Source organism: Daphnia pulex, chromosome 3 (assembly GCF_021134715.1).
Source record: "Daphnia pulex isolate KAP4 chromosome 3, ASM2113471v1".
Classification (NCBI taxonomy): domain Eukaryota; kingdom Metazoa; phylum Arthropoda; class Branchiopoda; order Diplostraca; family Daphniidae; genus Daphnia; species Daphnia pulex.
In genome coordinates, this window is record NC_060019.1 from 10,551,978 (window position 1) to 10,577,066 (window position 25,089).

The 25,089-nt window shown below is 45.9% G+C and overlaps 1 protein-coding gene across 6 annotated transcripts in view; it reads right to left on the bottom strand.

The window, feature by feature from the left end:
• Positions 1-25,089, bottom strand: part of LOC124191440 (fat-like cadherin-related tumor suppressor homolog) — a 67,388-nt gene that overhangs the window by 34,277 nt on the left and 8,022 nt on the right. For all 6 annotated transcript variants that reach the window (XM_046584645.1, XM_046584643.1, XM_046584644.1 and 3 more), the window contains exons 2-5: positions 17,395-19,128; positions 17,104-17,288; positions 15,265-15,853; positions 14,019-15,126 (exon numbers count right to left, since the gene is read on the bottom strand). In XM_046584645.1, coding sequence (XP_046440601.1) covers positions 14,019-15,126; positions 15,265-15,853; positions 17,104-17,288; positions 17,395-19,023 — 3,511 coding nt within the window. In that variant the 5' untranslated portion in view covers positions 19,024-19,128. The remainder of the gene's footprint in view (positions 1-14,018; positions 15,127-15,264; positions 15,854-17,103; positions 17,289-17,394; positions 19,129-25,089) is intronic.

A 25,089-nucleotide genomic window follows, 5' to 3' on the forward strand; every position in this document is an offset into this window, starting at 1 on the left:
TTTGTCTTTTCCTTTTTTTCTTCTTCTTCTTCTTTCTTTCTCTTTTCCTATTTTCTCATTTTTTATTTCTTTAAAAAAATTCTGATACAAAATACTCGCAAACAAGTTTTGTCTTCTTCTTCTCTTTCCTTTCGCTCACGTTGCCCTCACTCCCGTGTGTGCCGCAGAGGCCCCTAAACTCCCGAAATAACAGACTCTGTCATTCTCCCTACAACTGCCACCAAAGAAGCTAAATAAGATAAAAGGGAGGGACAGCGGCGAGTCCATTCTGGACCCAGTGAATTCAGAAGAGACTTTGGAACAACTCCACCCACACGACAGCTACTACAGCACGCCAGTCCTATTTCAATTGACACACAAGTGTGTGCGTTTGTGGCTGTAGGGCTGCTCGTATCTGTCCCTCCATTTGTGTGTCGTCGCGTGATGGATCCGCCGGTCCCAACGACGTGATTGGGATCACCAAATTCATCGACCGAAAAAAAAACAGATACACACGGCCAACTCACAAACTTTTGGCCCGGGACGCAAAGTTAAATTTAAAAAAAAAAAGATAAAAAAAACGAGAAGAGAAAAATAATTTCATTCCGCCGATGCTGTACAAATAATAATCAAATTCGAGCACGAGAGAAAGAGAGAGAGAGAGAGAGAGAAAAAATAAGAAATATCATTACTATGATTAGATTTAGTATTACTAGGACTAGAGCGCGAAAAAGAGGAAAGTATGTCCTGTGTGTTATTAGCTCATTTAAATATTAGCACGGCAGGGGGGGTTATACGAGCGGGAGTCGGATGATGATGATGATGATGATGGGGTAGTGGGGAGGGAGCTGTTGAAACCCACGGCGGGAGAAATCATCAGGCACACCACACTAGAGAGCACCATCATCACCATCATCATTATTATTATCATCATCATCATTCGAAGAAGAAGAAGAAGAGAAAAGGGATGGCGGCATCCAACATCTCGTTGCCCCCTTCCCTTAGCCGAGTGGATAGCGATGTGTGTAGGTTTGTGTGTTAACTATCGTTACCATCATACCGACAGAGAAAGAAAGAAAAAAAGAGAAAAATAATAATATAAATGTTATATCAAGCCCGAGTCGATCGGCATCACCTGGCGTGAGTCTCTCTGTTGGCTAATTCCAGCTCCGAGCCACAAGCACGGCCGGGGCGCCTTAATTAACTATTAGGCAGAGCACACAGACAACGCAATCCGACAAGGGGGACGGGGGGGGGGGGGCAGGTGTATCCGTTAACAAAAGAGAGACGTCTTTCCTTTTTTCTACGTTTCTTTTCTTCTCTTCTAGACACACGAGAGAAAAAAGGGCAACCGTCAAATCCATCAACCGGCCAAAGGGAGGATCTTCTTCGTCCCGACACATTTAAGGTGAAACAACAACAACACCAACACCAACCCCCCTTCGAGAAAATAAGGGAAAAACCAGAGGACCAACAGCTATACAGAGAATCCTGCCTAGATAGATTGCGTTAATTATCTATCACCCAAGATAATTCAAACCGGTTTTTACAAAGATTGGGAACAGAGAGGGGGCCAGGTGAAAAAATAAAAAAAAATAAACTTTAAGTGGTCGGTGGTCGATTTTTCACACCATCTAAACCGACAATCCCAGACAGACACACATAAAAAAAAAAAAAAAAATGAACAAAACGCCTGAAATCTAGATAAGATCTAAATAAGTGAAGACTTGCGCAAGGCTAACAAAACTACGCCATCGACCCGAGTACTAAATGGCTTTTGTGTGTGTATGTTTAACTTTGGTCGCTAACTACCGGGGACAGGTCGTTAGTTGCCGTCCACGCCAAACGGGCGAAATGAAATCCTGTCGGCGAATTTCGTGGTCCCTTGCACACATCACGATGCGAGTCAGATGGGCAATCAAACAAATGACCAAAACGCCAAAAGCCACAGAGGGCCCATTAGGAATTTTTTTTAAGAAGAAGAAGAAGATAAAAACAAGCCAATAAGAAAAGAAGAAATAAAAGATATGTTGAGAAATTCCACCTCCTGGCGTCGCTACATGCAAATGACCGTTCCTCACCATCGGCCAGCGGAGAGAGAGAGAGAGACACGGACGACTTGGTATACACGAACCGACACATCCATAAACAATAATTCAAGTAATAGAATCATGAAAAAATAGAAGAATTTGTTTTTTTGTCTCGGCAGCGGCGGCGGCAGCGGTTGTGTCCATTAAGTATGTCCAGGACTAACGAGACTCCCGCCGAGCACGCGCAGGAGTTTCACGGCTAGTTCACGTTCATAATAATTCCTCGTCGGATCTTTTATCATTCCGACATGGGCGAAAACTTCTCTCTTTGCTCATTATCTTCTTCTTCCACCGTCAAAAGAAAACGAGGCCGAATTACAATAATTTGTTTGACTTGATCTGAATATGTATATAAATATAAACTCCCAGATCTTTTTAAAAAAACAAAATTCGCGCGCCGGGTCTTCCATCTCGTATGGAGGTCTCTGACAAGGGCAGACGCGGGATTTGAAAAAAATAAAAAAATAAAATAATTTCCATTTTGGCCGCCGTGCCAAAGTATGCGGCATTGCATAGTTGCAGCAGCGCTGATACCCTATAGTAGTAGTCGAGTCCCTCATGTAGATGTGGGAAAATAACTCGGGGGAAAAAAAGAAAAAAGAAAAACAAATTTACGAGTGTATAAATCCAAGAGGCATGTCATGTCTTGGCGATTCTTTCTCTTAGACTTCATCTCCCGAAGATTCGTCTGAGCTTCTATCTCTCTTTTTAACGCCGTTTTATTTATTGCCATCGGCTCGGCAGGGATTTATACGCTCTCTAGTGTGTGTGTGTGTGTGTGTGTGCGCTAGTGGTCGGACTTTTGGGTTCTGTAAGGTAGGAGCCATTGAGCAAAGACTCTTTTGTGAACTCTCTCAGCTTCTTCACAAGTCGAAGGAGAGTGACTTGAGGGAAAAAGAAGAGCAACATATAACAAGGAACTAGCGTGAACTGGCGTCATCCATCATCGCCGTGTGATTAGTACACCAGTGCAATGGCCAGTGTGTGTGTGTGCCCAGTGATTTGTGTGGCTGGCAACAACAAGGTCAAGAAGAAGAAGACGGCACCTTCCATCCAGTCTCGTTCACCTGGAATGCGCATCTCTTTAACTTGTCGGATGAATCCTTCCACCCCGCCCTTTTGAACCACATGAAACCACACGGAATGGAAAAGAAGAAGAAGAAGAAGAAGAAAGGCTAATATGGCCGGCCACAGTTGTTTCCCTCCGTATATCAGTCTGTGTCTGGCGTTTTATTTTTTTCATTTCTTTTCTTTCCCCCCTTCAAAGTGGCTTGTTCTTTTTATTATTACTTCTTCTTCTTCTTCTCCAGAGAGAGAGAGAGAGTGGAGCTGTTGGGCCGTCGTCTGCTGATGCAAGGTAACAGAGATAACAATCCAATCAGATGAGTTGGAAATGTTTTTTTAACAGCCACCGTTTGTGCCCAAATAGGACCGAACCCGTGTCCGTGTCCCTTTTGTTTGTAGGCTCTTGTTTCCCCTTAACCATACTAGGACACAAAAATATATATATATATATCTTAAGTGTATAAAAATAAAATAAACGGATGGTTATCTCTTTTTCCTTCTACGCTCAAGGCAAAAAAAAAACCAAAAAAATAACCCAAACCGGCAGCAGCAGCAGCATCGTCCGGGATGATGATTTTCCCCCCTCAATTCCTCGGCAACGTGGACGGGAGAAAGAAGAGGAAAAAAACAAAAGACAATCATCCATCGAAATAAAAGAAAAAAAAAATCACTTCCATAAAAAGGTCGGGATCAGTTTGAGAACCTTTTTTCATTCTCTCCATTTCTTCCTTTGCCTCATGTAATATATACACTGCTGACTTTGTCTCGGATCCTTATATTCTCTTCCCGTCTGCTCATTCTTTTTCCCCTTTTCTTTTTATGCAACGCTATTATAACTATTATCTCCTTTCAGATGGATTTGACACGAAGTGTTGTTGTTGTTGTGCCAGTGTGTATACAGCCCGAAAACTCAGTCAGCCGGAAAAGATACCGAAAACCCACAAGCCTCTTCTCAACTGTCCTGTCGTCCTAATCTTCCAACCTTTTTTATTTCATTTTATTTCATTTCATTTTTATTTTCCACCGTGGCGGCGGTGGCAGCAAATGATCAGCTGATGAGCGTGAGAGAACCGAATGGCACGTCCAACGGGCACAAGAAAAAAGAAAAATTCAACACGACGTCGTTGCTATGTGCACTGGGTTTAGTATTACTATTATTATCATTATCGTTATTCGGCTTTGCTGTTTGATTAACGCTCGTGCTTCATTATCATGGCGAGGAGTTGCGCAATGTGCCTAAGCTTTTATTAACGATCTTATAGAGAGAAAGAGAGACGGGATAGGGATAGGGTATATCCACTGGTACCGTAGAGCTGTCTCCAGTAACTAACCAACTAACTAACGACATCGAGCAGACGTTGTTTTGTATTTACGTCAGAGAGAGAGAGAGAGAGAGAGATGGAGAGAGAAAAGACTCAAATTCCCAAGTCAAAGTCATTGGCCCAGTCATCTCCTTTATTTCCTGGTGCCGGACCAAAAAAAGGCATGTCGAAAAAACGGACAGATGGGCACGTCTATAGACGGACCAACCAACGCTCGGGATCATCTCGTATATCAAATGTGACACATACCCAGAGAACAGCCAGAGAGGGCAAAGCTACTGCCACCACCACTACTGACTTGGCACAATCTAAAAAAGACCCGAATACGGAAGGGGGACGTGAAGAGAATCGAATTAAACCCGAAAAGCGAATGAATCCCCCCCCCCCTTCCATCCTAAAAGTCCGTGGTGCAAAGGCACGGAAATAATAATCGAAACTTTTTTTCTTTAACATTTCTTTTTCTCCGTTGGTTGATGGGAGAACAAAGAGAAATCCCCTCCGGTTCTTAATTAGTCGGCGGGAAATTTAAAAAAATCAAATCAAATGCGAACGAAATAATGGGAAATGTCGTGTGCTCGACCTTCCAGTTTAGCCGAGTGTGTGTTGTGCAAACGAAGCAATTTTCTCCTTCGTCTTTTGATATACACATTGCTGCCCCTCCTCCTCCTCTTCCTCTTTTGCTCTCGTACTTAATAGTCTTGTAGGCTCCCCCCTCCGTGAATATAACGGGACCTTCTTCCTCTTCTTTCTCTTTCTCCCCCCATCTCTCTCTGTAACGCGGACTCATGATGGAAGGGATCGAGATCGTTTGTAACCCAACGTCGATGACATTCACTGCCTCTCCTCCTCCTACTCCTACTCGGCCTTTTCCACTCTCTTGTTCCTACACACAAGGAAATCGTTGGGCTGACTGAGACTCCCCTGGCCGAATTACAATCTCTCTCTCCTCTCTCCTCTGTCTCTCTATCCATTTTCAAGTTATCCGAGGGAGAAGCCAAATGTTTGGGACGAGTGGGATATTATCCAGTGTGTGAGTCATACATATATATATATACCTCCCCCTCCCCACCCCACCAACCACCCGATCGACATGTTAGTACCTAACTGCTAAAGCAGACAGTGTGTCTATACCCTGACTACTTTTCAAAGTCCCTTCGCAATTGGAATCGATCCGGTGTAGTTATTCTTTTTTGGAGATCCCTTGATGATGGATCTCTTCATAATCTTCTTTGTTCTCTTCCCTTTCTCTCCTTTCTACGGGTTTATTTTCGCTTTTCCCATTACACAAAAGATTAATTTGCCATGTCTTTTTTTTCTTTCTTTATTATTTATTTTCTTTACCCTTTTTTGTTCTAAATCTGGGGAAGAAAATTGGGAACGATCCCTAATCACGCGATGAGGGGGAAAAATAAAAAAAAATAAAAGAAGCGAGGGGTGGGCAGACTGATTGGGTTCACGCACCTCTTAAACAGCGCTCACACTCATTCCATTCCTCCAAGGAGAGTAGACCTTGATTGGCTCCTCAAAAACAGTTATATACTCTCGTTCTCTAGTTATCCTTCGATTAAACCCGGAGCTAACGTCCATTCATGTATATACCGAATATGCCCATCAGTTTGCGACTAGTGGGAGGCCCAGTGCAACAACTCCCCCCTGTCGATCCGGTGGTTGCCGGTCGTGAAGGAGAGGCTCCGAAAAATAAATAAAAAAAGAGCCGAGAGAGATCGATATCGACGTGTGTAAACTCCCCCGCATCACCCATCACCGACCAATCCCCCCCACCCGGCCAACTCCAACCCCCCCACCCAGAGAAAGAAGAAGAACGGAACCCTCCAGTGTGCATCAGAGTAGTTGCAGCCGAGCCGTATAGCAGTGGCTCTGTGGAGTAAGTCGACTATTCTTCTCATTTCTGTTCCATCAGATCCAAACTATACGAGGGATTGAGAGAGCTTTTACACGAGTCTCTTTTTCTCTTTCTATCCACATCTCCATATAGTCGCCGTGACCCCCCCCCTCCACCTCTCGTCTACTACACCCCCGCCTACCCTTATTATATGGCCACCATTCCTCATCTTCCTCGTCCTCCCCTCCGCCAGCCCCGGCCGCCCCTATATGATATCACGATGTATAAAAGGCTTGGGGGATCCATCCATCTATTTTTCTATTGTTATCAAGAAAGAATCACCGTGAAATGAGCTTTCGCTGAGAGCTTGATGAAGCTGTACAGTGTACATGTATAGATCCCCAACGCTCACATCTATAGTACACACATCCCAGCCATGTTGTTGTTGACCGACTTTCCAGCCTCCCCTTTTCCCCACAGTTGTTGAGTTGTACAACATCTTTTTTTTTATTTTCCGAAATTCTCTAGCTGCGAATAAACTCGCCAACACCGGAAGAAAAATCTAAATATATATCTAAAAAAGTTTAGTCCAAAAACTCTGCAAAAAGATTTCAAGACTCCCCCCCCCCCTCCAATCCTCCAAGGGGATTGTGATCGTCAGTTTCCTTCCGATCGAAATGCTCCTTCCTCGGTAACCCGGTGGCGATTCAGACGACGTCGCCGACGACGACGACGAACATCCTCGACTGAACCCAATCTCGGCATTCAACAGTTTCCTCTTTTCATGTAATATCGGCGAAACATCAAAAGGCAAAAGAGAAATTTTGATCATCTCGTTTTTCTTTTGCCTCCCCCCCTCCGGAGACATGGCGACGGGCTCGAGTGAATCAAACGACATCCAAAGGAATTCCACATGCAAAGACTCGCGCACACACACACACAAGAGAGCGAAAAAAAAATAAAATGAAAATAACAAGGGCACAGTGATTGCAAATGTGCGCGCCATCTTCAAAGTCGTTTGGATGTCATCACCAAACGTCCGCCAGAGGATCAGTTTCGGTTTTTTCCTTTTTTATTTTTTTTCAACGTGAGTGGACGACGACCGTGTGTCAAAAGGCCATCAGAGTTATAACACGGAACGTCAGATTAGGATCGAGAGCGGATGTCTTGAACCCCCTTCTTTTTTGTTTTACTTTCCACCCTCGTGGGTTGTAAAGAAAAAAAGGGGAAAAAAGTTCACAGTTGTAATATTTGATCAACGTTGTCGGCCGTGTGTTTACTCGGTTAACTTGACCTGCGGGTAACCTTATCCGATCCATCACAAAAAAAAACCTTCCCTTCCACCCCCATGGCATAACAAACCCCCATCGACTCGTCTATTTGACTCAACAACAACACAACAACAATAACAACCCAAAAGTAAACGAAGAACCCGAGCCAATAACGAAATAGACCGCCCTGGCGATGTTTCTATATACCTTTTTTGGATTGAAAAAATGGTTTTTTCTTATTTTCTTGTATGTGGTCCGCACCCTCGACCCAGAAAGAAAAAGAAAAAGATCGGGGCCGATTCAAGCGAGAAAAACTCACAAAAAGAGAGAGAGAACACGGACGGATGGATGGATGCGTTGTGCAAGTTATGGGTCTCGGATGGATCCATCCATGTAGGGTATCAAGAGAGTAATGAAATTGGTAGCAACACCTGGAACGGTCTCTATATAGATCGATCGATCACGGATAGACGATCGCCATAGCAACTGCTCATTTCTCTTTCCACATGGCAGCGCAAATGGATGGATAAACTTTTCGGGGGGTAGTAGTAGAAAGGGCAAAGTAAAGTAACAAGTTCCTTCTTCTTTCTTTCTTTCTTTTTTTCTTCCGTCATGTTACAAATGGACGCGAAGAAATAGGAGAACCGGCGCCAACGAGACGGACCCCGAAACCAAAACAACCGGCGATCAAGTGAACTTCAGTTGGAGTTGGAAATCTTTCAATTGAAGATTGGAAAATAATCAAAAAAGAAAGAAAGAAACCTCCTCCTTCCACACACACACACACACACACACAACAACATTCTTGTGTGTTCCACTCGAGCGGGTCCAATAGTCCGCCGACACACAAAACACATTCATCAACTGGACTGTATACTCGGCCATTGGTGAATTACAGTAGCGCATCGATGCAATGCAATGCGCTGCTATCATCAACCGGAAATCTCTCCGCCGAGTCCACCACTTGAATATCCCCAACTTGTCCTATCTCCCATGTACATGGCCGATTGGAAATTCGATCGCTCAAACATTTGCAATCGAAAAAATAAAAAAATAAAAAAAAATGGGGAACCGGTCAGACTAACGGCATCAAAAAGTTAAAGGAAAATAATTTGATTGAATCAAATTCTCGTGGGTTTGTCGACACGAGCCGGCACTTAGTCACAGATCCATTGGTTTTTTTGAAAGAATAGGGTGACCGCAAAAACCGCACTTTTCAATTATTTGAAAGAAAAACAACAAAAAAGAACAAAATCGAATTATTTCCCCCGAAAGAAAAAGGTCGCAAAACTGCACTTCCCCCCAATTTTCATGTGTGTGTGTCCTGTTTTTGTTCTCTTTCCGGTTTTTATTTGTCTCATCTTCATGTCGGAATTGACTCGACTTATCGGACTTTGTGTTTTTTGTTTTGTTTTTTTGTTGTTGTTTTATTCGACCCAGAGTGATTACCTTGTCGGTCGTGATTCATCGCCGTCATCGGTGGACTCACGACCGCATATCCTGTCGGATTCAGTGCGGAAGTCGGTACGACATCAGCTGCGTGACTCCATAATGTACATCATCGTCCAGGGCCCGTTTATCTATTTCATGTTTTCGGCCCATTTTTTGTCCCTCCTGTCCACCCCCTAGCTGCTTTTTCATCCTCCCTGCTTCCACCTCCTGCCCGAAACGTCATAAAGTCGGAAATAAAAATAGGAGCACATCCAAAGAGAGTTAAGGAGCCGGCAAGGGGAGAGACGGGGTCGTTTTGTGAGATGATGGTCTTACGACACTAAAGAACAAGAAGAGTAAACCAGTCACATGTTCTCCCAGTCGTATGGCAAATGCAATAATCATGCCCCTTTCCAAAAAAACAAGAAGGAGTTTTACATCCATCACGCTGGATGGAGGGGAGGCTAACACAAAAGAGAAAATGCGATTGCGACTCGATGATATTCCCGTTGCTCACAACTACTTGCACGGGCACTAGCATCTTAACGTTGTTTGTGCTGTTGTCGCTGCAAGGTATTCAGCGACGAGACAATTCTCTTGTCAGAGATTGTAAATCCGTTCAATAAAGATGGACGGAAACGGGTCGTTAACTTGGACAATCTCCCCTTTTCCTATTTATCTCGGCGTTTTTTCTCCTCCGGATCCATTAGACACAAACCACACACACACACACACACCGTCTGCCCGTTTTTATTTTATTTTCGTGCGTCGTTTGCTTCACTGCAACTACCGCAATGAACGGAGCAAACGACTCATCAAGAATCAACCGTCTGCATAGGGAAATGAAGGAAAAAAAAAAGTTGAAAGAGTCACCGAATTATTCCGCCGTGGATCGCCCTCAATCAACCCGAACAAGTCGGTGAGCTGACTTAACAACATTTTGCTCCTTTTTTTATTTTTATTTTGAGTTTGTGTGTGACTGATGCAACACAATCTCAACTAGACAACATAAATACGCCAAAAAGGAGGGAAGAAAAAAGAAAAAAAAAACGGATAGATAAAAACTGGAAACATCCAGCTGTTGCGCTTTTTGCTGATGAGGTCCTGCCAGAGGGAATGTTTTGAGAGACCACCCCGGATAGGTTTTTCTTTCTTTGATTATTATACTACGGTAACTCTTTGCGTGGAGGCAGGCATCTTGGCAAAAACCATTAAAAACATGGATACACGTGAAAGCATTATTATTATGATGATGATGATTATTGAACACGCAAAAGAACTAACGAGAAATCAAGTCTGTACTTTACTGTGGCACCCAACTTTTTTTTTTCTAAAAGGGAGGAGGAGGAGGAGGGTATATAATAGCAACCGACTGATGTGAAAACGCAATCCAGGCGGATACTCAAAAGATTTTTGGTATAAAATGAGAAAATTCTAAAAAGAAATAGTAAAATGGGAACAAGTAAAAAGAAAGGAAAAATCTAAAAAAAAAGGACAAAAAAACTGGAAATTGAAGAAGATTTTTGGAAATTCAAGACCGGAACTGTATAATAGGGCCGGCTGCTTCACGTTGCTTAGAGAGAGATACCCGATACGGATTCCATGGCCGCTTCCCTCCCGTCTTCTTCTTCTCCTTTCGTTTTGCCTTGGCCAATTATATGTGAACAGAAGAAGAAGAACAAGGGGGGATTCGATCCAGACCGGTTCTTATTCTTGTATACAAAATGGACACATCCATCCTTTTCTTTTTTTCCTTTCCAAACTCGCATCTATCCTGTCAATCTTCGAATGGCAGCTGGCCCTACCAGGGCCTCCTGGGGTGAAAAATCTAAGGTACAACAACTGCACAACACACACCTTTTTGTTTTGGAATTTGTGGGTAATCCTATTTTGTTTCCCGTTTTCTTTTTCTAACGATGGCAGCGGATGATTGTTGTGATTCCCCTTTTGTTTGCCCTAGACTATTCTTCTTCCAGTTTCGTCCTGGACATTATTGACTGGGACAGTGACAGGCCAGTGACCGGTTCGTTTGGTCCTCTCTCGACACAGTTTGAAATTCCCGCCCATTCCTGCTCGCTCCTACATACACCTACAGGCAGCTGCTCTTTTCTGTTTACTTCTCTTTGAAATTGTTCTCTTTTTTATTTATTCCGTCTCCGATGTTGACCCCCCCGAGAAGAAAAATATGGCCACGACGACGTGCCAAATCTAAACACACACAGCGACGTAAATGTGCTGCTGCCTTGCGTGTCAGTCGTGTCAAAACAATACACCCAACTCTTTTTCTTTCTTTCAAGCATTTTCATAACCGGTATGGACAAAAAAAGATGATTTGTTTTCTCTTCAAATAGATTTTCAATAAGGGCAACTTTTAAAAACAACTGGGAGAGTTGCCTGCCCATTGTTTTTGTTTATTCTCTGGCCGTTTCGTCGGGTTTCGACTTTTTGGTTGTTGTTGTCGTCTTCCGTTCAGACTGAAAGTCCTCGGGGGTTGAACAACGAAAAAATAAAATAAAAAAATAAAAAGGAGAACAACAACAGACGACAGAGACAGAAAGGAAGTCGGGAGAGAGAGAGAGAGACTCTTGTGTGTGTGTTTGTGACACGTGATAGGCGTGAGTCCCGTTATGGAGCATGTGGCCGAGCATCCAAACCTTTTTTATTCTTTCTTTTCTTTCTTTCTTTCTCTCCCGATTCGCTTTGACGCAGAATCCGACCGCAACAACAACAACAAACCTTCACACCCTTTTTCGGACAGATTCATACAACAAACCAACACAAAAAAGAGAAAGTGGGGAGACAAAAATTGAGGTGACACACACGACGTCACGCGTATCGAATCCCGCTGGCACATTTCAATACAATTTCTCCCGTTTCCCCCCTGCCCAAAATGGAATGACGTCACACAAAAGCTCCCTGCCCGGCCTACCACCACCACCCTCCTCTTTTTGGTTTACAGAACCCCAAACCATTGGGTTATGCGGTCACAGTCAGCGCCGCAACATTTTTTTCAAATGGGAATCGAGTCTGATCGTGAGTCACGCCGATCGGTCGACGGGTTGATCAGTCGTGAACTCGAACCGTTGGGTGGGAAAAACAATTGGAAACATCATTTGAAAAGAAAAAACCAATGCCAATAAAAAACAAATCGACAAACGGAGAAAATTGGAATTCGATGCGAAACGTCGGGCAAATCCGAGCGAGTGCAAAGTTTGCCGTTTTTCGTTTGGGTTTGGGGAGTTGATGGGTCTGCGGGTCGGGTGCCAACGCCAACAAAAGGGCGAAATCAAGTTGAGTGTTGCCACGGAAGTGGATGGCAACGGGATGGAATCACGGGACAATGTCGTTTTCCCTCGAGACAAGGCAAAGACGGGCCTGCCGCCCACCCTCCCTTGGCCGCCGACGGACATGATGGATGTCCAAGACGAAGAATGAAAGACGAACAAGAAGAAGAAGAAAAAAAGAATAAGGGCCGCCACGCACGATGGATGGATGGATGGATGGGGGGCCTTTCCGTCTGTGCGTGTGGTCGACTTTTCTCTCTCTTGTTTGTACAGCGCGCCCAGCAGTTCGAAATCTACCTGAATGTGCACTCTACTACACCACCTCATTCCCGACAAATGAATGACGTCCGCTCTTTCTCTTTCATTCTCCTCGGCTCCTACTACTCCAGCTACTCGGGAGGACACGCGGCCATTATTGATTGCCTCCCGCTGCAAACAACCCCCCTCCCCCCTTTCCTTGTACGGTCATTAAATCGGGAGGGGCAGCAAATAATAATAATAATAAAAAAAAAAAAACATACGAAAACGTTTTTTTTTCTTTCCCGCAGAACGTTAAGAAAAAAAAATCCCGGAGGGATGAAAGAGTTTGTGTGCGTTTGACGACCGACCGACAAAACAAAGTTTTCCAGTTTCGAAAAAAGAAATTGGTGTGGCAGCCCTTTATTCTTGGCCGGTTGCCATCCAACCAAGGCACACAGACACACAGTGACGACGACGACGACGACGGCCGTGATGATGATGATGGCGACTTCCCCCTACCAGAGCAAATTGCTCGAGCTGGCCCCGGCCGCCACACCAGGTAAATAAATCTATTTTTGAAGGCTTCAAAACATACAAACACACACACACACGCCGGAACAGTTATTTTTCACGAAAGAAAAAAAAAAAAAGAAAAAAAAAGAAATGTATACAACGTTGACCTCTTTTGGTCCGTGACTTAATGATTACACCAGTCCTAACCGAATTATTTTTTCTTTTAAAAAAGAAATGAAATGAAATTTTTTTTCTTTGCGTGGGGCGGATGTGCTTTTAAATCAAATCGAATGGCGCCACAGTTTGAAAAACTACCGAAACTGACGGATGAGGAAAGATGAATAGAGATTCCGACTGAGGATGCGCAACCCGTCCGTCTACCTTGTCCAAATATTTAGCGTCTGACTTTTTTTTCTTTTTTAAGACGCTCTCCCCCCTCCACACACACACTACTCTAATTGATTATACGACAGGGAAAACTGCTCCGACAACACCACCATCATCTTCCACATCCTCCATCACATTATTGGTTTATGGATTCTTCCTCAGCGCGGTTGGCTGCCGGCCCGCACCGTTTTGTGCCGTATTCGACGACACGGTAATGTCGTAACATTCTCGGCCCATCTTTCAACTTTTCCTCTCTCGTCTAATCAATTCGAAATGAAGCCAATCGTTCTCGATAAAAAAAAAGCCAAACACACACACACACACAGTGTGAAATCAGCAGAGGTTCTTTAATGGCCTGTCGAGTTACGCCCAGTCCGTTCACCTTCCCGATCGGAAGGAAAGAAAAAACAAAAAACGGGAGCCGGTCAACACACTCGGGGGGCGACCAACAAAAAATAATTTTTAAATGAGGTGGAGACGGACTCGTTAAAGAGTGTGGGACGGTCCCATTCAAATGGGCCGCCAACGCGAACAACAAATTGGCTGGGAAAAGGGACGCAAAGATAAAAATAATAAAAAAAGACAAAACTGACCTTCATTGTCGATGGAGAAGAGGCCCAGGCCGGTGCCGCCGCGGATGGCGTACGAGAGCCGCGAGTCGTCGCCGGAAGGATCCGCATCGGTGGCGGTGACTTTGGCCACTAATGTGCCCGGCGGCGCGTTCTCACGTACGCTGGCCTCCGTGACAAAGTCTTCGAAGCGTGGAGCGTAGAGGTTCTCGTTGACGTCGACCACTTCGACGGCCAGGTAGGCCTCGCTGGACAGGGAAGGCGAGCCGCGGTCCTTGGCGCGGACCGTCAAATTGTAGACGGAGCGGTCCTCAAAGTCCAATCGGCGGGCCAGTCGCACCGTTCCAGTCACTTTGTCGATGCTGAACTGCTCGACGATTTCCGAGGCGTAGCTGGACGCCAGGCTGTAACGGACGACGCCGCCCAGTCCGAGGTCGGGATCGCTGGCTTCGACCAAAGCCACAACGGCACCGACGGGCATGTCTTCCCGGATTTTGACCACTTGCCAGGGACGGGCGAAACGAGGGGCTACGTCGTTGACGTCCAAAATGCGGACGCGGACCAAAGCCTTGGCCGTCAATCCGGGTCCATTGGGCGACCCGTCTCGAGCGATAACGACGACCTCGTAAAAGTCGCGCCTCTCCCGATCCAGCTGGCCGGAAACGGTGAGCAATCCAGTGTTGGGGTCAAGTTTCAAGTCCGACGACTCGCCGCCGGCCAGGGCGAACGTGATTTTGGCGTTGTCACCCTCGTCGGCGTCGTTGGCGCTCAGCTGAGCCACCGACGTGCCGATTTGAGCCGTTTCAGCAATCGAGACGCTGATGACGGGCCGATCGAATCGCGGCGGATTGTCGTTGACGTCCGTCACGATGACGGGCAGGATCCTCCACGCCGATTTCTGGGGTTGACCCAAGTCGAAAACGGTCACGTTGAGCGAGTAGCCGGCGCGCTTCTCGCGGTCCAGCTGGCCAGCCACCCGCAGGAGACCCGACTCGGTATCGATTTGAAATGCGGAATCGTCGTCGCCTCCAGAAATGACATAGACCAGCAAACCGTTGTATCCGTGATCACGATCTCTGGCCCTGAGGCGGATCAATGGCGTCCCGCTCGATACCGACTCGTTGACACGGACCTGTGATTTATTGTGGAACCGCAACATTTGCACAAGTTGATTTATTTGTTTCGATTGGGGAACGTTCAAAGAAAAAGAAAAGAAAAAAGGACGGACGAAAATGAAGTTTCAGTTTCAGTTTCTCTCGGTGATTTATACCTGAACGGGGAAATCGTAAAATTCCGGTGTGTGGACGTTCTGGCCGTACCGCGACGGAAGTGGAGGCAGTTCCGTGACCGGATCAGAGTCATCGCCGCCCGCCTGCTGCCTTTTAGCGGCCGTATTGATCATCTCCAGGAGCCTCTTGTCCAGTCCAGTTTCTCGGCACTCGAAGCGCGACTCGTCCTCGCCTCGCACTCCGCCCGTCAGATGGATCCGAATCGTCATGATGTCGGCAAAGTGCTGGCCATCGGTGGCCGTTACGTTGACGAATCGCTCGCTGATGCCAAGGTCCGAAAGGTCGCAGGCGACGCCCAGGGCGCCAGACGACGAGTCCAGACTGAAGCAGCCGTCCTCGTTGCCGGAGACGATCCGGTAGACGACGGCGTTGCCCTGGTCGAAATCGACGGCCGACAGAGTCAAGAGCTCAGAGCCGATGGCCGTCGTCCGCGGCACGCGTCCGACGCAGCCGACCCGCTGGAACTGCGGCCGATTGTCATTGACATCACGGACGACGACCGTTACCAGCAGCTCAGATTGGCGTCGGTAGGGCGTCCCCCAGTCGGAGGCCCGGATTTTCAGCAAGTACCTGCAAAAGGTCACGCGCCAAACAGATTTTATTTTTAAAATGTAACATCCGGAATTTGCATTCATCAAAATAAACGATTCTCAAAAGCTAGCTAGAGCTACACCGGAGATTGAAATCCAGCCGCCGGAAGCGCACCGATTCCGTCTTGATGTAAATGTCTTTTTGAGGGGAAACGGAACATGTCAGGGGGAAAGGTATGTCGCCATTTCCCAAATGAATATTTCACAAACACATTCCGTGCGCATAGGTTAAAGCAGCAGCAGCAGCGTCGCAAGATGAGAAAATTCCCAGCTGGACCCGTGTACAAATGTACAATCGACCTTTATCCCCCAAAACTCGAGACGACTGGGCTTTTGTCTCGATTCCGGCCCAAAAAAAGGAAAATAGACAACAACAACTACTTCAGTCTAAACACACAAACACAACCACAAGAGCTAGACAAGACATAGTCATTCCAAGACTTTTGAAAGAATTCCAATAGCCTCTACGATTCAAATAAAAATAACGAACCAATTGACTGTCTGCATTTTCAATCCATCATTGAACACGAGCAAACAAATTTACAATTAAATAGAAAACTGGTACCTGCTACATTGACTGAACTAGAATTGAAGATGTTTGAGGCCGAAGCTTGATTTCTTCTCTGGGCCAAGGTGTTTAAGTGTTTTTGTGATTTGCCATGACTACTCATTTGACACATACAATATTGGTTCTAGCCCTCCACTTTTTCCCCCCACTCACTCAAATCTGGGTAGAGCTCGGCATTTTGCCAATCTACATTAAAATATGTTCACTACTTTCTATGTTCTTCTTTTGCTTACGAGGCATGTTTTGTTACACTGCTTGCTTGTCCGAAACATGAATTTAGCTAAACCAAACAGCACTCTTTAGAACAAAAGAACTTTACTAAACTCTGCAAACACGTGCGTCTTCAACGCACACACAGAAACAATCAATTTGACTTGTCGTCTGTTACAGGCCCTACAGCTGCTACAGGGTTCTCTACTCCTAAAGCCGTTCTTTCCCTCCAAAAAAGTAAGGATGTTGTCATGTTGCGACAAATTGCCAAAAATTGAAAACTGCTAGTAAAATTTCGATTTTCCAAGAGATTTCCGAAAAAGTTACTCAAATTCAATGATTTCCAAGACTTTTCCAAGAATTCCAGAATGATGGGAACTGGGAACCCTGACTAGCAGTTGTTGCAGATAGTTGTTTGTTTGGCAACATTTCCAAGTCTAGTCTTTTCTTACCTCCGGCGTCCGGTTTCGTAGTCGAGCGTTTCGGTGGTGCGGATGGCTCCGGTGAAAGGATCCACTTCGAAGGGGACGGGCGCCAGATTAGCCAGGCTGTAACTGATGTATGCATTCTCACCGGCGTCGGCGTCACGTGCCGTGGCTCTGGCCACTTCAGCGCCGGCCTGCTCGTTCTCATCCACCTGCGAACGTGAACAAGAGGGGAAGGAGGGGGAGCGAAACGTTAATTATTCATCATCATCCGGAGCAGAAGAAAGACAAAAAGAAAGACAAAGACAAAAGACAAACCTGAATCTCCAGGACGCCGCCCGGCTGCTGGTAGAAAATGGGGTCGTTGTCGTTGGCATCCAGCACTTGGACTGTGATTTTAGCCGACGACTGTTGACGTGTGCCGGCCGTGCCCTGATCGATGGCGCTGACGGTGAGGATGTGCTCGGCCCTCATTTCGGCGTCCAGCGGCAAGGCCGTGTAGAGGACGCCCGAGGTGGGATTGATGCGAAAATGTCCGCCTTGGTTGCCGCCGACAATGCTCAGCTGGACCTGGGCGTTGCGTCCCTGGTCCTGGTCGGAAACGCGGAGGCGGATGAGGGGAGTGCCGACGGGCGCCGTTTCCACGATCCGCACTTCGTAGTGCTCGCGATCAAAGACGGGCGCGTGATCGTTCCAGTCCGAGACCGTCACGTGAAGGGTGGCCGTCGAGTTGCGCGGCGGCGTCCCGCCGTCCACGGCCCTAAGGGTCAAGTTGTAGCCCATCGGGGCCCTTTCGCGGTCCAGTAATTTGAGAACGGCAATGTTGAATTCAGCTGCGCCATTGTTGTTGCTGTTGTTCTTATCATTACTGTTGCCTGGCTGGCCGCCGGTTCCGACTCGCTGGACTCGAAAATAACCGTCCGGATCTCCGTCGACGATCTCCAGCGAGCGAATTTGGCCGCTAGGGCCGGCGTCTGCATCTTCAACCCGGACAACGGCATAAACATCCACTTGCGATTGCTCGACAACTTCCGGCAAGTGGCGGACGTGAATGCGGGGCTCGTGCTGGTTGACCCGCAAGACGTGGACGCGGACCCTGGCACGGGAAGAGGCGCCGACGACGGCGGCTCCCAATTTGGGCCCTCGATCGCTGGCCAAAACGGCCAGTTCGTGAAACGGCTGGTCGGCAAAGACGAGCGGCCTCGTCAACGAGATGACGCCCGTCAGCGGGTGGACGGCGAACGTGTCCGACGGCTCGGCCAGCGAATAGTAAATCTCGCCGTTGACTCCGACGTCGGCGTCGTCGGCTTTGACCTGGACCAGCGAGACGTGGAGAGCCGAGTCTTCCGGCACGTTGACTTCGTATTCACTGGGATAAAAGAGCGGACTCAGGTCATTGGTATCCTGGACGTAGACCCAGACGTCGGCCTCGGCGTCCGGCAGGTCGGAATCGGACCCGTCGACGGCCGACCTGAGCATGGCCCGCACCCGCAGTTTGTGCAGTTCCGTCCGCTCCCGGTTGAGCACGTCCACCTGTCCGGTTCGAGTTCTCAACAGTAGGAAACTGAAATCACCAACTTGACGGGCCTCGGCTTTGAAGAGTTTGTTCTTGTCGCCGCTGATGATGCGGTAGCGGATATCCGTGGCAGAAGCCACTTCCGGTAACTGGATGCCCATCCGCTCCGTCTCCGGCTGTGCGTAGCTCTTGCCGATGTTGTTCTCGTAAATGGTGGCGTTATAACGCGGGCGGGTGAACGACAATTTCCGGCCGTCGGCCAGTCCGACGGCCACGTACAACACAATCACCAAGACTTGCATCCAGCAGCAACACGTCGTCGTCGTCGTTGTTGTCCTGTCGAGGTGTCGTCGGATGGGCTCCAACGGCCTCCTCCTCCTTCGCCTCCTTTTAGGATCGTCCCGATCCTGTGTCGTCCCGTCCATCCTCATCTATCACTCGAAAATTCCCAAATACTTTCCGGAGACGAAAAGGAAAAGAAGTTCGGCGTCCTTCACCTCGTCATATCTCGTTCAAGATTGTCGGTTGGCGGCTCCCTGCAATTCCGGAAATAAAAAGAAAAGAACCCAAAAATAAATAAAGGAGAACGTGAATTTTTCCGTATTACAAATTCCCAGACACATTTCTGTTGTTTTTCTGTTGTTTCAATCGTTTCATTGTGTGTGACACGCTAATGGGCGCGGTCGGGCAAGAGGACGAAACAAGTGGAATAAACTCGACGGAATTTCCCAATTTTCCTGGAATGTTTCTCGTTTTGTTTATTTAGTTGTTTGAATCCCTTTGCAAGTCATTTTTTTCCTGTGGATAGGCCACGGAATATGTACGTAGGTACGATTGTCGGCTATAGACAATATATGTACATGTAATAAGAACAAAATTTCATCGTTTATAGTGCTGGCCGGCCCAGCCCGGTTCGTTTTTTTGTTTTGGGAAGTTCCAGGGAAAAAAGCCAACACCATTTCCGCGTGCGAGTGGCACGCACCAGAGCAGCACGGGAGTCGTAAAAAAAAAAAGCCACTACTACTTTTGCATAGCTCTCAAAGGCAGCCAACAATAGCGTATACGGTACAAGGTTCTTTCTCTCTCTTCATATTTTCGCCACATTTTTAAATTTGGCACAGAAACAACAAACAAAAATAACAAAAACGAAAACGCTTCCGGGCGGATTGTTTTGTTTTTTCACTCTCTCGGAAAAACGATTCACAGTATGTCGTCGTTCTTTTTTTCCTCCTCCTCCGACCTGGCGTGGGGGGGAGAAACAAGGCCACCACCAACGCAGTTGAGATAATAACTCACGAATTATCTTTTTTCTTTCCTTCTTATATTCTCTTCTTTCGACTCAAAGACTCCCCCGCGGTTTCACCTTTTGACTTCTTCTTCTTCTTCTTCCTACCAAGGATTTTGTTTTAAAAAGGAAAAAATTTGAAAAAGAAAAAGCACTTGGGCGGTGTCAGGTGAAAGATGATGCCCGTCTACGCCTTTTGTGGCGGGTGATCCGGATTTGGTCAAAAGCGTCAAGAGAGAAAGAGAGAGGAGCGGTGGGGATTGAGAGAAGAGAATCCATTAAAAAAAAAGAAAAGAAAAAAAAGTTCCCAAATAGAAAACAAAATAGGTAACCCGAGGCATTGTTGTACGTACGTATGAATTGTACGTGTGTCGAAATAACACAGACGTCACATGCACACACACACAAGCACAAAAGGAGATCTGTGCCTTTTGCTGGACAAGTTAAAAGCTCAAACCAAGTGAGAGAGCACTCACGGAGGCGGTGCGGCCATTATCAACCGGCGCAGACACAAAGAGGGGCAAGACACACACACAAACTATTTAAAAAAAAAGAAATTGAAATGATCTCTTTAGTTGGGGCGGTGTGTGTGTAAATCGTTCGGCCTGCCCGTAGGTCTGCTCGAGTTTCTTGTCTCCATTTCAATAATCTTTCGGCTTTAGGGAGACAAGCAGAAATGAAAAAGGCCACGCATGAAAGAAAAAGATGGAATAGATCACACCACAACAAGAAACTAGACGCCTAATTTTGTGTTTCTCCTATTATCGCGTGTGTGAGTGTGTGTGTATATTTTAATAAACAGAAAAAAAAAGAGAGTGGGGGGTGGTAGTAGCCGGCGTAATACTTTCATGAAGGGCAGCGGGAGTAGCAGAATACAAAGAATTTGGTTCATATTTTGTTGTTGTTTCGGTTGTTTCTCTTTTCAAAAAGAAAAAGAACCACACCCATCGTGTCTGCCACACTGCCTATGATGTGTCCCGCGAGGGCTGGCCCCCAACAAGTCCTCCAGCTCGTCCACACACACACACACACTAATACACTAACTACTAAAGTTGTCTTGTGTTCCGGTGCGGAGGGGTTAAGGGGCCAAAAGTTTCGAGACTCACTCTCGTGATTGTCCCTTTACGTTAATTAACAACACAACAACGTCTCGTGTAATAATCGACCAGCTCTACGGCCCTCTTCAATATAATTAACATATTACAGCTAGATAGATTTTCGTTCTCTTTCTTTCCTCAAATTACATTTCTCTCATTAAAAAAAAAAAGAAAAGTTTTCAAAAAATCTACGAAAGAGAAAAAAAAAATTCATTACCGAACATTTAATTTTTATGATTTCGTCGTATTCGGGCCGATAGAGTTATTGAACTTGAAAAAAACAGAACTAGAAAGGGGAAAATAATAATGAACTCCTTCTTCTTCTTCTCCTTGGTGTGTCTTGCATACCAAATGGCTGCCAGTTACTTTATGCCCTCGAATGGAATAATCATCACCAAAAAGTCAGTCCGAGAAGGAGGAAAATCAAAAATTCAATTGGGCCCCGAAAAGTTCTTCACATTCATTGCTATTAACTTCGTCTGACATGCAAATTTCTTATTCGGGAAGAAGCCAAGACCAAGCCAAGTCTTTGAACCACCACTACAGAGAGAGAGACCAAAAGGAGAGAGAGATCTTTAGACCGTGCCTCTCGTCCTTGTTTCAAAAAGGAAACGCTTGGAAACAAAAGAGAAGCCCCCGGTTAGAAGAGAAGAGAAAAATCTCCTATTCCAACAGCAGCAGGAGCAGCAAACAATTCTGAAACTTTTTCTTTCTCTTCTCTTAGCCATGTATAGCTCGTCCGTCTCCCATCGCCAACTATGGTAGTCTAGTGGTGAGCTCTGGTCTTCTTCTTCTTCTTCTTGGGATCTAAAGGAGTTTTAGCCTCTCTACAGATTTTCTTCTTCACTTTCTCTCCATCGGAAAAAAATGTCGCAATTGTCTTTTCTTTTTTGTGTCTGTGTGAGGTCACAGTACATTACAAACAGAAAACAGTGTAGCGGATTAAACCTGTCAGATTACCACCGGAGAACAAGAAACTGAAAAAAGGCGGAGTTTTTCTCTTTTTTTCTTTAGTAAGAAAATGTAAAAAAGACAATCGAGTGTGTCCCGTAAGTAGTACACCCAAATCGGTTGGGACGTGGCCCGGGTCCCATCTCCCGCCTGCCTGCCTGCTCTTGTGTAATTCGGTTAATAAGCTCCAGTTAATGCGATTAAGACATTATTACGGGGATCTCGTCTACTATGTACATATAGAAGGCTGACGTCATCAACGTGTTCTCAAAATGGCGACTCACCCCCCTTGGAATTGGATTGGACGAGCGGCTCGGTCTGCGCTGCGCTTCAATATCTCGGACAGATGAGCAGTGACAGACTGGCGGCCGGGACGACATTTCATCATTTGCCGATATCGCCTTTTCCTTGTCGATTTGATCGATTCAAAAGTCAGCCGAAAGATGAGCGATAGGACACGTTTCGACTGCTATTCTCTACCCCTCCAGTGAATAGCCATAAGAGCATCCATCTCTGGGTGGTGCCCAGTCATTAAAACATCATCACCCACTATAAATAAGAGAGAGAAAAAAGGACGTCCGCCGCGTACTTGCACAGCAAACACAAGCACACACTCGAGACTTTGTGCTCGTCTCGGAGAATTGAAGCTGAATGGGAAAGAAATAAACAAACAAGTCGGAAAGCATTCACCACACAGTGGAGTCTAAGGAACAACATGGCGCGTTTCGTTGGAAAGCCCCAGAAATGTGTGGAGAGCAATCGTGGCAGTTGCGCCTATTGTTCTTCCCAAAATAAAAGGGAGAGCACATCCATCATGCGGGTGCCTTCGCCACCAGTTGATCGTTTTCTTTCTCGAGAGAAGCCCAAAAAGTCCTGGGCTTTTTTTTCTTATCCCTGCGTGTTGTTTGTTTACGTCTGAATGAATGGAATAATTCGACCCGAAAATTTCATAACCATAACACCGGAAACGTGCATTAGTTTTCTTTTCCATAAACTTATTTCTTTCTCTCGGCTTCTGTGTGGAAAGAAAAACAAAAAAATGGGCGGCGGCGATTTTAAATAAAAAAGTTGAGCACAAAGTCAAAAAGGCAAAAGAAGAAGAAAAGCGTCTTGTGTGTCGAGCTCAAAGCTTTTGAGCTTTGGCGGTGTGTGCACTGTGTCGCGAGTTGCTTCATAGTGACAAGCCCAACCTTACATCTGCATCTCTTCTTCTTTGTCTTTCTCTAAATAGAAACTGACGAGATCAATGCCTCTCTTTTTCTGTGAAATGTCCAATTTTCAACCAGAGAGAAAAAAGTAGGGGGAGGGGGGGGGGGCGACGGAAGTGGCGGAAGAGACCAAACAAAAAATCTGGCAACACCTCCGAACAACTGTCATCGCTGGGCCGACACCCTCCGCCCGCCTAGCCCCTAGCCTAGTAGTTGGCGGATGATTTTGAATGGAGGGTGTGGAGGGAATTACACATTTCGGTCATTGCGAGGGGGAGACCAGTACAACGGCGTATGGGGACGCATTTTTTCCATTAAGACACGCCATCTGGTCCGTCCCCGACAACAAATCGAACAACAACAAAACAACAAAAAGAGAAAAGAAGAAGATCAATTGTCTTTTTTGACACAACATCAAAAGTCGTCCCACCCTCCTTCTTTTGCCAAAATTGTGTGTGCCTTATCTGTCGGGGGTGGAAAGAAAATAATAACAAAATAGGTGGCGAAAAAAGGAAGATGATGAAGCTCCAGCGTCTGCAATTGATGGTCGGAAATCAATGTCGAGTGCAGCGCAAACACACAGCGAGTTTTTCTTCCCATCAAAAACCCCGCCCTTGTGAGCGTCACTAGAGAGTCAAGTTAAGATGACGGAATACAACACAAACGGGGGCCCAACCAATCAACTAACCGACTTTTGCTTCTTCTTCTTCTTTTCAATTCCCTTAAAGGAGACATGTTTTTTCTTTTCCTCCAGTGGACCTTACACGGACGCGAGTGCGTTTCCGACGAGTCACTTTCCGACGATACCACAAGTCGATTTGAAGGTAGAAAGAAAACGAACAAATTGAACATCAACCAAAATGAATAAGAAACAAAAAAATAAAATGACGAAATCGGCCCCTATTTTGTTGTATCAGATTTAACCTTTTTCGTATCGACGTACGACACACACAAAATGAGAAACTTTTGATTTTCTAAAAAAGGAATCACAACGCAACTGACCGTAACGTCAATGACACGCTCGGCCAATCACCACAGTCGTTGGTAACCGAGTAACCCTCCCACCGGCCCCCGAAACTACAAAATGTTCAACAGTACGTCTAGACGGAAAGATTTTTCTGGAGGTTTTAACAAGAAGAGAAGAAAAGAAAAAAAAAGTGGCGGCCGGCGGAATCTAACGTGAAAAAAATTTAAACAAAAATATCCAGTTAGGGAGCCGCTGGAGATATAACCGGTTTTTCTTTCAGTTTTTGATGTGCGACGTCACATCTGTAAAGTCCAAGCCCAATCACAAATCAATATCGATGAATGGACAGGATAAAGAGGCCATGCAGTATCTCTGCTTGCATAACCAACCCCAGCCAACCAACCGTCGAGCTTTCACTTTTTTCTCCGGTTACATTCGTATTGATTTTACTTTGATTCTCGAAAAAAAGGATAAAGTGGATTTTGTGTCGTGTTCATTCCGTACTTCATCATCTTTTTTTCTTTTTTACCAACGTGTCACGTCGGTTGGCCGTGTCCTCCAAAGTTGACGCTGGGCCTCTCCATTTCTCTCTTATTTTTTGTTGCACTGTCATCAAAGAGACAACGTCATCACACACACGGAAAAATCCAAACACTCGACAACGCCTTTGACGAACAGGTGACGCCACCACCACCACAGTTCAACTTATTTAATAGAAAATCTACGCCAAGGACAACAATACAGGAGGCGCCATTGCTGAATCATTATCTCATTCTCGCTGTTGCTGCTGCTGCTGCTGCTAATAATAATAATAATAACAGCACGGGGGGAATAGAGACGGGCCAATTTCCTGGAATCTGCACGAGTGCAGTAAGCAGTTGGTGCTGTGCTATCCGGCCAAATAGGAGCCACAATTTTTTTTTTCTTTTTCTTTTCTTCGTCCTTTCAATGATTGAATAAACAGGCAGAAGGCGGGATAAAGAACGAAG